The sequence below is a fragment of the Periplaneta americana genome, chromosome 7 (assembly GCF_040183065.1).
Source record: "Periplaneta americana isolate PAMFEO1 chromosome 7, P.americana_PAMFEO1_priV1, whole genome shotgun sequence".
NCBI lineage: Eukaryota > Metazoa > Arthropoda > Insecta > Blattodea > Blattidae > Periplaneta > Periplaneta americana.
Window position 1 is genome coordinate 119,661,324 of NC_091123.1, and position 13,118 is coordinate 119,674,441.

General features: G+C 35.1%; 1 protein-coding gene across 1 annotated transcript in view; it reads left to right on the forward strand.

Annotated features, from left to right (window-relative positions):
* Positions 1–13,118, forward strand: part of LOC138703394 (retinal guanylyl cyclase 2) — a 1,174,702-nt gene that overhangs the window by 880,881 nt on the left and 280,703 nt on the right. Inside the window, exon 11 of the mRNA XM_069831228.1 lies at positions 2,630–2,824. Within this exon, the coding sequence (XP_069687329.1) occupies positions 2,630–2,824 (195 nt within the window). The remainder of the gene's footprint in view (positions 1–2,629; positions 2,825–13,118) is intronic.

Here is a 13,118-nt window from a genome sequence, read left to right on the forward strand (position 1 = left end):
AACCAATATAGCCTACTTTTATTTTGCATTATTTTACATTTTTCGGTCTTTTATTGTCTATTGGTCATTTTTTAGGTAATGTTGCACTTTTTGTTGAAGTTTTGCCTTTTTCTCCTTATATCGGATTTTTTACAGCGTAGTCTTAGTCTATATTTGAGAATCTACTGCACATTGCTTACGCAATTCGATTGCGTCTTACAGAAATTTTCTTGCTGGTTGCATCAGTCTTGACTCCTGATCATATGTGTTACGCGCTTCCCCCATTCAACGCAACAGGACAAATACTGCAGCCGCAGTGTCCGCAGTCAGCATATTGTGTCTCACGTGTGAAGACGTAAAAATGCCGGAAGGAAAAAAAGCACACAAAGTTTTTTTGCAACAGTTAGTGACTAACTTTGGTGACAATGTATTTTCCATAAATGAAAGTATATTATTTTTTTATATTCTACCGTTATAATCATGGTCATTTTTTTAATTTAATGTCGTATTTTCATAAATTTAAGGTCATTTTATAGGCCATTTTTATGTGATTTTTAGGTCATCAACTTCCAAGCCCTACTGATAATAGATTTACATATCACCCAGAACTTCAATCAGAGGATATTGTGCAATATTAAAATAATAATATACAGATATAGCCTACTTTGAGTGAATCATTGTGAAAAATTTGTTGTGAGCTAGGACTAATTTCGGAATGTCGCTTCATTCTTACTTACTGGCTCTTAAGGAACCCGGAGGTTCATTGCCGCCCTCACATAAGCCCGCCATTGGTCCCTATTCTGAGCAAGATTAATCCAGTCTCTATCATCATATCCCACCTTCCTCAAATCCATTGTTCGAATCCTGGTCGGGGCAAGTTACCTGGTTGAGGTTTTTTCGGAGTTTTCCCTCAACCCAATACGAGCAAATGCTGGGTAACTTTCGGTGCTGGACCCTGGACTCATTTCACCGGCATTATCACCTTAATTTTATTCAGACGCTAAATAACCTGAGATGTTGATACAGCGTCGTAAAATAACCCAATAAAATAAAAATAAATCAAATCCATTTTAATATTATCTTCCCATCTACGTCTCGGTCTCCCCAAAGGTCTTTTTCCCTCCGGCCTCCCAACTAACACTCTATATGCATTTCTGGATTCGCCCATACGTGCTGGAATGTCGCTTCATATGAAGAGAATATATTATATTGAATGCACTTCATTACTTTTCATGGACTCAGATTTTCCATTTGTAAACGAAACAAAAATAAAACCTTGAAACCAACAAAACCGCAGTTTTATTCCGGAAACTGGGTGACGTATTCTACGTGCCGATGTGTTCCTGATACAGAGCACATTTTTCTCACTCATTAAATATTGAAATATATAGCGTACAAGTTATTTTGTTCCTTACGTTTCCTTATATTAGGAACTTCTGCACTTACCATCTCCTTTGAATATCAGGTAGTGTAGCGGTACGGCGCTACACTACAAACTAAAAGGTTGTGGTAAAGGCATGGATTTTTTCGATTGACATAGTCCTTATCGTTGCACTTTTGTCTTGGGGTTGATCAAAGAGTTTTTCTTGGGGGAGGGAGGTAAAAGCGACAAACATATAAGACTACATTCGTACTCCAACCAATGCCAATTATCTAAAAATGCGGGAGGCTTTCTTCCGCTACCGTGTGGATCTTCATAACCCGTAATATAACTTTGCTTTTCCTTACCATATCTAGCATTAGTTTTCAAGAGAAGTTTTGATTTGATGATTTTTATTGTATCTCTTGTCAGTAGTTAACAGAAGGTTTCACTTGTTTCCTCTTTTAATATTTCACCTTTTAACAATGGTTTAAGCTAGAAAGTAAATAATTGTTGCAAAAATGCACAAATGAAAAATTATATTTGTGCAAATTGCGAAATGCTTGTGCAATATTACAAATAATTGCGCAGAAAGATAGAATCAATAAAGTATTCAGAAACAAAAGTAATGTAGAATAATTTGTTTCTTGGAATTTTATTACTTTCAATTCATCTTACCACACTCTAGTTATACTTATGTATCAATTATTACTGAATTTACATCACATTAAAATACATTATTTTATGGGCACTCTAAACATTGAAAATTTTTACTATTATACCCTTCAAGATTTATTGTTAGCAGAGTGCTAACTCTTTTACTGAAAGACTGTTTCCATTTGCAGTTTTTACAAGATTGATGCAGCTAAATTCTCGATCACAATTTACAGTATGCGATGAAATTATATAAATCAATTAGAATAAATTGTTCACCTAACTTATATGAGTAACACCCACTCTTTGAAATCAATTCCGGAACATCTATTCCTCAATATCTTTTTAAACATTGTCCATGCTATTAGTATTTCATTTAAATTCAGATTAGTTTAATCACATCTCTGATTTCATTTTCCCCATTCCCATCTTCGTTTCTGAAGAGCAATGTGGTTGTCGTATTTTTGCACATTTACATTCAAACTTTGTTGCATTTTTAGAAGTCAAGTAGCAAAATGCGACAAATGCGACTGCGGCTTAAACCCTGCTTTTAACCGTATAATAGATTGTGTACGCAATTGCATGTTTTATATAATTCCCTATTTCAAATACAATTATATATTTTTATGCCCTTAGGTGGATGAAGGCATAGAAGCAATGTTATGTTGCTGGCTGCAACAACTCCAGGAATTTGGAGGACCAGAAGTTGACAAGCCTGATTTACTGAAAGGCTCTATAGGATCACTAAGGTCTCATCCTCAGGCAAAGAGCGCCGGCAGTTCCAGCAGCCTGGCAAGGAACCTTCTTGTAGATCCCAAGGCTCGTTACAATGTAAGTACCCATTTTGTCATTCATGGCGCACGATTGTGGAGTATTACAGCAGAGGGATCTGTTAAACTGTCAGGAAGTTATCCTTCATCACACGCTCACATACCATCACCTTTTTTAAGTTACACGGGGTGCTTCAAAACTTGATTTAAGGAGCAAAATTTCTTCTTGTTTCTCGCTAAATGATTTCACTAGACTATAAGACACAAAAAGTTTCGCTCATTTGTTCAAACTAAATAATATATTCTCTGTAGTTATGATTTTTCATAATTTCGTAATATTTCTTTGATTTCGTCCTAAAATGTAATTACTATCTTGTATTTTTTTTCAGTATTATAAACGTGTACTTTTTATATTTTCATTGCTTCATTGCAGAACTAAAGTTACTTCATGATATCTTATATTTTCTTCTGTATTAATAGATTATTGTTTAAGGACATGCATTTCGTTCGGTAAAATCATTTGATTATTAGGTTATGACAGCATCCAGGTGTCTTCATTTTGTGTTAATGCCGTAACTGCAACCGGATTTTAAATAAAAAAATTTACACTACCCTAAAGCGATGCGAGATCGTTACTGGTTTTTGATAAACGAGATCACCAAATAAATGGAGATATTAGAGAAAAATTAAGATGTCCTACACAAAAACGGATATTAAGAAATGTCATCAGAACTGGAATGATCAGAAGTTATGTAAAGACAAAATCGCTTTCCACTATACTCCAACAGGTCGAAGAAACCAGGGTCCTACAATGTTTATAATGTAAATTGTAAATTATGGTCCTAAATTGAGAAGTTATATATTGCAATCTTACTTTGTAAAGTTCATGTAAAGTTGAATTTCACAAAGAAATTAACATTTTTGCAAATGAAATTTTTCATAATTTACAAGTATTTCGTTTCATAAAGGAGTAACTTTACAAATATGTAAATGTTACTTGTAAAGCTAACACATTTTCCACAATAATTTTCCTTACATTTGTCAAGTTTAATAGTGCATCAAATTGTGAATAAAAAGAATAAACACATGTTTATTAAATGCGTTTCATGAGTAACTGAACACTATCAAGTCTTGAACTAAAGCAATTGTAATGCTATTTAGAAGTTCCGTTTACTCAGATGAAGGTATTGAATTAAATTAAAGACGATGCAGCATTTTCTGCCAAAAACTAACTTATTCATATCACTATATAAATAGTAATAAAATATTTGAAATCAATTCCGATACAATGAAAACACTACTGTAAGATATAGAACCTCATATCCAACATCCAACGAGGAAAATCGGAGCCAATCTTAGATTTAAAAAAATGTCGGCTGCCGTACGCGAAGTCCCTTTCGGAAGACCTCGATTGAGTCCATGAGAGCTTAGGTTTACACGTGCACGAATTTATTATGCACGATTATACTCTGTTTTTCTTTCATTTCGCTTGTTGATTTATCTGCCTTTTTACAGATCAAGTGTTTTAACTAATCTATAACAAAAACTAGTATATATTCAAGGGATAAATTAGGTGCAAAATAAACATCCTTTTCTAACTCGTGTGAACCAGGCACCGCCCGAAGTGTCATTTTTTGTGTCTAAGGTTGTACATCCGTCACTATTGACAGTAGTTCAATCGACTGAAAGGGAGGCTACTATAGAAATATTCAGAATGAAAGGGAACATATTACATTTATGCACATAGGTAATAAATCAAGTCAATCCGAAAAAGTTTTGTAAATGAATTTTTTATACTTCAAATAGTTTTGAGAATACGTAATGTAAAGTGTTGCATATAGAGTGTTAGTTGGGAGGCCGGAGGGAAAAAGACCTTTGGGTAGGCCGAGACGTAGATGGGAAGATAATATTAAAATGGATTTGAGGGAGGTGGGATATGATGGTAGAGACTGGATTAATCTTGCTCAGGATAGGGACCAATGGCGGGCTTATGTGAGGGCGGCAATGAACCTCCGGGTTCCTTAAAAGCCAGTAAGTAAGTAAGTAAGTAAGTAAAGTGTTGTAACGCTGTAAACAATAACAGTGCTCATTGAAGTCATTGATCCGCAGTGGAGGTTAGTGGAACTCCTCTCAGCAAGACTTGCGCGAGGAGAATGTAAACGAAAACGTCTCATAAGATATGTTTCGACCCGACCAAATTAGTGTGCATAAAAACGTAAATTATTCCATGAATTAATTACGCGAATTGTTTGGTTTTCAACATTCTTTATTACGGTATAGCCTGTTTAACTCTAAATTTAATACCATGAAACTTATTTAACATTCAGAGTATCTGTTGATTTATTTGCTTTTTACGTAATTACAGAATAGTAAAGAATGTACATTCTAATAAAACGCAACTATTTCCATTAAAGATTACTTTATAATTACTGTAAACTCAAAATAACATTATTACGAATACAAATTCTGTAATTCCATCTCCATTTAAGTTATATTTGAAGAAATCTGCACTAATAATAAACCTGTAACCGAAATTTTTCTGGTAATTTTCTCTTTCCCAAAATAATTGATGTTAACATATATAATTGACCATCCTGAGACCGAAAATCGCATTTTTGAATTTTTTTTGTAGTCTGTCTGTCTGTCTGTCTGTCTGGATGTTTGTTACCTTTTCACGCGATAATGGCTGAACGGATTTATATGACAAATGGAATACAAATTAAGTTCGTTCTAGCTTAGATTTTACGCTACATTCAAAATCCTTTATTTAAACGGGCGATTATAAGGGAACCCGAATTAAAAAATCGAAATATCTCGCTTATTATCGATTTTCTTGAAAAATGTTACATAACAAAAGTTACTTTGAAAATGATTTCCGGTAAGTTTTAGCCTATGCAACATTTTGATTGGATTGATATTTAACGAGATACAAAAGTTTTAAAATAACAATACGTTATATACTGAAATGATCCTGTTTTAATTATTTGCATGTAATAACAATTAAGAAACATGTTGAAGGAATTATCTTTGCAGGAAATGTGTGCTCTTTGGACCAAAATGATCTTATTTTAATTATTTAAATACAATTTAAATTAAGTAACATATTAAACGATTTATCCTGCTATCAAACATTGATGTTCCCTGGACCACATGTTCTATTTTAATTATACAATTACTTTATATTTATTTCTAATAAATGCAGCGAAGCTTAACGTAATGTGATGAAAAAGTAATGGAACGGAGAAAAATTCTCTCCGGCGCCGGGATTTGAACCCGGGTTTTCAGCTCTACGTGCTGATGCTTTATCCACTAAGCCACACCGGATACCCACCCCGGCGTCGGAAAGAATCGTCTCAGATTGAGTTCCAACTCTTGGGTTTCCCCTAGTGGCCGCCCTCTGAACTACATCATAGATGTCTATGAACGTAGGACTGAAGTACACATGTGCTGAGGTGCACTCGTTATGAGTGACTAGTTGACCGGGATCCGACGGAATAAGCGCCGTCTTAAATCACGAAGTGATTTACGCATATCATGTATATTATTTTAATGTACCGAAGTGCATATGATATTTCCATGCAGATATTCTGCGTCATCATACGATGAAAGAGTAATGTACTTCGGTACATTGAAATAATATATATGATATGCGAAAGACGGCGCTTATTCCGTCGGATCCCGACCAACTAGTCACTCATAAAGAGTGCACCTCAGCACATGTGTGGACTTAAGTCCTACGTTCATAGACATCTATGACGTAGTGCAGAGGGCGGCCACTAAGGGGAACCCAAGAGTTGGAACTCAATCTGAGACGATTCTGTCCGACGCCGGGGTGGGTATCCGGTGTGGCTTAGTGGATAAAGCATCAGCACGTAGAGCTGAAAACCCGGGTTCAAATCCCGACGCCGGAGAGAATTTTTCTCCGTTCCATTACTCTTTCATCGTATGATGACGCAGAATATCTGCATGGAAATATCATATGTACTTCGGTACATTAAAATAATATATATGTTACGTAATGTGTTAAGTGTTACGTATGTACAGTAATTTCATTGAAATGTATCTGATGATAATTTTTGTTTATATTCTCTTCTCGAAAGCCTTGCGAAATGGAGTTCCATTCACCCCCACTTCGGAGGGCACTACTATTATTTAGTTGCGTTACAATACGTTACATTTCGTATTTTCAGACGTATCAAAAAATTTACTTGACAAAACTTGTTCGCATTGACTTGATATATTATTTCTGTGAATTAATGTAATAGGTTCCCTTCCTTCTTACATAGGCGATCGGTACTGGGCAGAATTTTATTTAAAACATTTTCAGAAAGAGGTTATCAAGCAGGTTTTAATTTTAAGTATTTACTGTATATTATTCCACTACCACAGCGTTATTGGGTGGTACGTATAAAGTTGTAATATTACCTTTTCCTTTTACTGTAGAAGATACTTGAAGTAGAAGTATATACTTAGTTTTGTATGCATAAACCTGATACTACTACTACTATGAAGTATTTACTACGTGACGGTAGTATAAACTATCGAGAATATTCGATTATATCGATTATCGCTAGTACTTCGGGTTTATCCGTGAAGACTCGTTAGTTTTCGCCTTCCATGCATTTAAGTTAATTTCTTGGTGGGAAAATTGATTGTTGTCCTTAAAATTTGGTTATTTTAACAAGAAAATGGACAATTACGACGAAGTGGAAAGTGTAGAAGAGAGAGAATGAGAACAACTGATGTTTGTTAATCTACTCGTACTAAAAGAATCCCAGTTTTATTAAACAAGTCGCAAACTCCTGCCATAGGAAGTGATAGAGAAAAAGCCACCAGGCTATGAAAGTTGAGATGAAAGTTTACAGCAGGAAAAAAAAATAGACGTAAAGCAAATTAAGAAGAAAATAATGAACATGAAAAGTAAATAAAGTCAAAATCAGACATAAATCAGACGGGCCCAAAATGTTAGTTATTAAATTTACCATAACCTAAAATATTGTACGCCCACTCAGTTTTGACGTAAATTAAATGTATTATAAATACATCATAGAATTATTTTGCTAACAAAAATCAACTAACAGATAGAATTCCAGTTATTTCAAAATCAGCATTTGAATAATCCATTACAAAACTTGACCATATGACATATTTTATTCGTGAAACCCATATGCCTATAACTTCTTATAATCACGTTCTGGTGATTCTTGTCTTTCCTTGCAGGATTTTCAAGAGTGCCATTTTAAACTGTATAAACACTTATGCTAAGCTAACGAAGTCTCAAAAAGGGCAGACTACGAATTTTCTCAGTTTATACTTAGAAGTAGAAGTATATACTCTTGTTATGCATATATATAGTAGGTTATACTATCAATTCTAGCATAAACTAAACCTCGCCTCCCAGATCAACTTTCTGCTACATAGGAAAGAATTTACTTTAGGTTTTTTATACATAAAGACCGTAGTATATATTACGAAAACCCTAGCAATAGAATTTACTTCAACTTATGCATACCAGCCATTGTGTGATCGTCTGCGCAGTAGAAAGTGGATACTTAATAAAGAATTATAATTTTCCCATTCCTGCATAAACTCTACTTCCCATTCCGTCCCTCTAACAATGATACGGCACATTGAAAATTGGAAGGTATGAAAGGCATTAGAAGAAATAGTTTTCTGCTCTACATAGCCTCTCTAATGCACGTAATATTACACAATAATTTAACCATTCATTATGCAAGATAAAGGCTTCAGTCACAGTTATTCGAATGCTTCTGCAACTCATATTCAGATGGACACTAATGGATGTTTTGATCAGTTCATTAAGGTGCTGAATGCTGGAAATTTTATTAATTCTTACCATTTGAATTTGTAAATTAAATTACAGTCTTATACAGCAGTCTTCCATTTATACATGATGTGATGGTACATTGCCCATTTAATGCAGACAAAATAGTTCTGCATTCTGTTTCTTTGATGGTCCATATGAAGAAAATAATTAATTACATAATACAGTTTCTATAATATGATAGGTGATTTTGATTTTAATGACATATTCTCATAAGATTTTCTTATCTAAAATGCACAAATTACGACGTAAAATTTACTTGTGACATTAATTTTAAAACCAATGGAGTACTAACTGCATCAGGACACACTAATCTAAAGCGAAACACATTTTTGTTTTACAAAAGGAAGACTTGAGAACAGTGAAAAGTATGCATAAAAAGACATAATTTAATAAGATTTTCCAAAATTTGCAAATCTGAACCATACCTTGTGAACACATTCTTTCCCTGATTATGTGTTATGGTTAAAAACAAAGATGCGTTAACCTAAGCTATTATAAGAAGTAGTTCACTAATCAATAATTAATCATGTATAAATACATAAGTGTTCTGTCCATGGGCAGGTCTTTCATTCCAAACTCAGCATTCTCCAATCTTTCCTATTCTCTACCTTCCTCTTAGTCTCTGCATATGATCCACATATCGTAATGTCGTCTATCATCTGATATATTCTTCTGCCCCGAACTCTTCTCCCGTTCACCATTCCTGCCAGTGCATCCTTCAGTAGGCAGTTTCTTCTCAGCCAGTGACCTAACCAATTTCTTTTTCTCTTTCATATCACTTTCAGCATCATTCTTTCTTCACTCACTCTTTCCAACACAACTTCATTTCTTATTCTGTCTGTCCACTTCACACGCTCCATTTTTCTCCATATCCAGATTTGAAATGCTTCTATTAGTTTCTCTTCATTTCGTCGTAATGTCCATGTTTCTTCTCCATACAATTCCACGCTCCACACAAAGCACTTCACTAGTCTTTTCCTTAGTTCTTTTTCCAGACGTCAGCAGAAAATGCTTCTTTTTCTATTGAAAGCTTCCTTTGTCATTGATATCCTACTTTTGACTTCCTGGCTGCAGCTCATGTTACTGTTTATAGTACATCCCAAGTATATGAAGCTGTTCACTTGCTCTACTGTCTCATTTAGAATTAGCAAGTTTACCTTCTTTATTTTTCTTGCGACAACCATGATATTCGTCTTGTTTAATCATGTATTATAATCTTCAATGTAGTGGCTAATTGTTGTAAATCTTTGAAGGGCCAAGACTAGAAGTTTAGAACAGAATTAACAAAATATCTCCATACTTATGCCTTTTACTCAACTGATGGATTGTTTGTGCTTGTAAAATGAATTAGTCTCGTTATTATGTTTTATATACTTTTTGTATTTAAATCCAGACGTTTGAGATGGGCAGGGCATGTAGCACATATGGCCGAATCCAGAAATGCATATAGAGTGTTAGTTGGGAGACCGGCCATGTATTGTGGGTCCCTATCACCACGGCATGGTGCGTCCTCAGGTTGCGGATAGATGAGACGGCCTCCAGATATGGAGGGTAGCTGCGAATATATTGAATAAGTAGTCGTGGACAGCCGATAAGGGGTGGTCCTCCAGCTTGGGGGTTGGGCGAAGGGCTAACAACCCATCACCATAAAAAACAGCTTGTTACGAATCCCTACAATAAGCCTCGGAATAGGACTGATTCTCTGGCACGACCACAGCAAAGGAATAAGGTTTTGAGATTTGGCACTTGGGACGTAACTAGTCTTTATAGAACAGGAGGGGTAACATTAGTAGCAAAAGAACTAGCTAGATATAGAATAGACTTCGTGGGAGTACAAGAGGTTAGGTTAGATGGGAATGGCATATCACAAATAGGAGATTACTTGTTGTATTATGGGGAAGGAAACAATAATCACCAATTAGGAACAGGATTCTTTGTTTATAAAAGAATAAAATCAGCAGTAAAAAATGTCGAATTTATCAGTGACAGGTTATCATATTTAGTACTTAAGGGTAGATGGTGCGACATCATAGTTATAAATACTCACGCCCCTACAGAAGAGAAAGACGACCATATAAAGGATAGCTTCTATGAGGAATTTTAACATAATTTTGATCAGTTACCTAGATATCACATGAAAATTTTATTGGGGGATTTCAACGCTAAAGTAGGAGAGGAGGATAATTTTAGACTAACTATTGGAAAAGAGAGCCTACACGCAACTAGTAGTGACAATGGAATTAGATTAGTCAACTTTGCCACATCGAAAAATTTAATTGTCAAAAGTACAACATTCCCCCATAAGGATATACATAAATATACTCGGACTTCTCCAGATGGATTGACACACAACCAAATAGATCACATCTTGATAGATAAACGGAGACATACTAGTATAGTAGATATTCGAACTTTCAGGGGTGCAGACTGTAATTTTGACCATTATTTGGTGATTGGAGAATTAAGAGAAAGATTATCAGTAGCCAAGCGAGTAGAGCAACAAGTTAATATTACTAAATTCAATATTTTGAAATTAAAGGACGAGGAAGCTAAGCAAAATTATCAGGTCGAAATTTCGAATAGGTTTGCCACTTTAGAAAGTTCCGACGAAGTTGAGAAAGAATTAGATGTTAATAGCGTGTGGGAAAATATCAGAGATAGTATCAAAATTGCAGCTGAGCAGAGCATAGGTTATTATGAAACTAAGAAAAAGAAACCGTGGTTTGATGAAGATTGTTGCATGGTAGTAGAAAGAAGGAAACAGGCAAAATTGAAGTTCTTACAGGATCCAGTTGAGGAGAAGAGAGATAATTATTTCAATGAAAGACGGGAAGCAAGTCGTACACTTAGGAATAAAAAGAGAGGTTACTTGAAGGAAAAACTGAATGAGGTAGAAATAAATAGTAAGAATAAAAACATTCGAGATTTATATAAGGGTATAAAGGAATTTAAGAACGGATATCAGCCAAGGGTAAACGTGATCAAGGATGAGAATGGTGACTTGCTTGCAGACTCTCCATTAATCCTAAACAGGTAGAAAAACTATTTTGCGCAACTACTAAATGTACATAGGCCAAATAGAAATGATCGGGACGAAATTGAAATACAAACTGCTGAGCCATTTATATCCGAACACACGCTTTCAGAAGTGGAAATTGCGATAGAAAATCTTAAAAACTACAAGTCTCCAGGTATCGATCAAATTCCAGCAGAATTAATACAAGTGGGTGGAAGTGCATTATATAGCGAAATTTATAAACTTGTACTTGCTATTTGGGAAAAGGAAATTGTACCAGAACAATGGAAGGAGTCCATAATTGTACCTATTTTTAAAAAGGGGGACAAAACCAACTGTGGTAACTTTCGAGGAATATCACTTTTGTTGACGTTGTACAAAATTTTGTCCAATATCCTTTTGAGAAGATTAACTCCGTACGTAGATGAAATTATTGGGGATCATCAATGCGGTTTTCGGCGTAATAGATCGACTATTGATCAGATTTTTTGTATTCGACAGATAATGGAGAAAAAATGGGAGTATAAGGGTACAGTACATCAGTTATTCATAGACTTCAAAAAGGCATATGACTCAGTTAAGAGGGAAGTATTATATGATATTCTTATTGAATTTGGTATTCCCAAGAAACTAGTTCGATCAATTAAAATGTGTCTTAGTGAAACTTACAGCAGAGTCCGTATAGGTCAGTTTCTATCTAATGCTTTTCCAATTCACTGCGGGCTAAAGCAGGGAGATGCACTATCACTTTTACTTTTTAACTTCGCTTTAGAATATGCCATTAGGAAAGTTCAGGATAACAGGCAGGGTTTGGAATTGAACGGGTTACAACAGCTTCTTGTCTATGCGGATGACGTGAATATGTTAGGAGAAAATACACAAACGATTAGGGAGAACACGAAAATTTTACTTGAAGCAAGTAAAGCGATCGGTTTCGAAGTAAATCCCAAAAAGACAAAGTATATGATTATGACTCGTGACCAGAATATTGTACGAAATGGAAATATAAAAATTGGAGATTTATCCTTCGAAGAGGTGGAAAAATTCAAATATCTTGGAGCAACAGTAACAAATATAAATGACACTCGGGAGGAAATTAAACGCAGAATAAATATGGGAAATGCGTGTTATTATTCGGTTGAGAAGCTCATATCATCCAGTCTGCTGTCCAAAAATCTGAAAGTTAGAATTTATAAAACAGTTATATTACCGGTTGTTCTGTATGGTTGTGAAACTTGGACTCTCACTCTGAGAGAGGAACATAGGTTAAGGGTGTTTGAGAATAAGGTGCTTAGGAAAATATTTGGGGCTAAGCGGGATGAAGTTACAGGAGAATGGAGAAAGTTACACAACGCAGAACTGCACGCATTGTATTCTTCACCTGACATAATTAGGAACATTAAATCCAGACGTTTGAGATGGGCAGGGCATGTAGCACGTATGGGCGAATCCAGAAATGCATATAGAGTGTTAGTTGGGAGACCGGAGGGA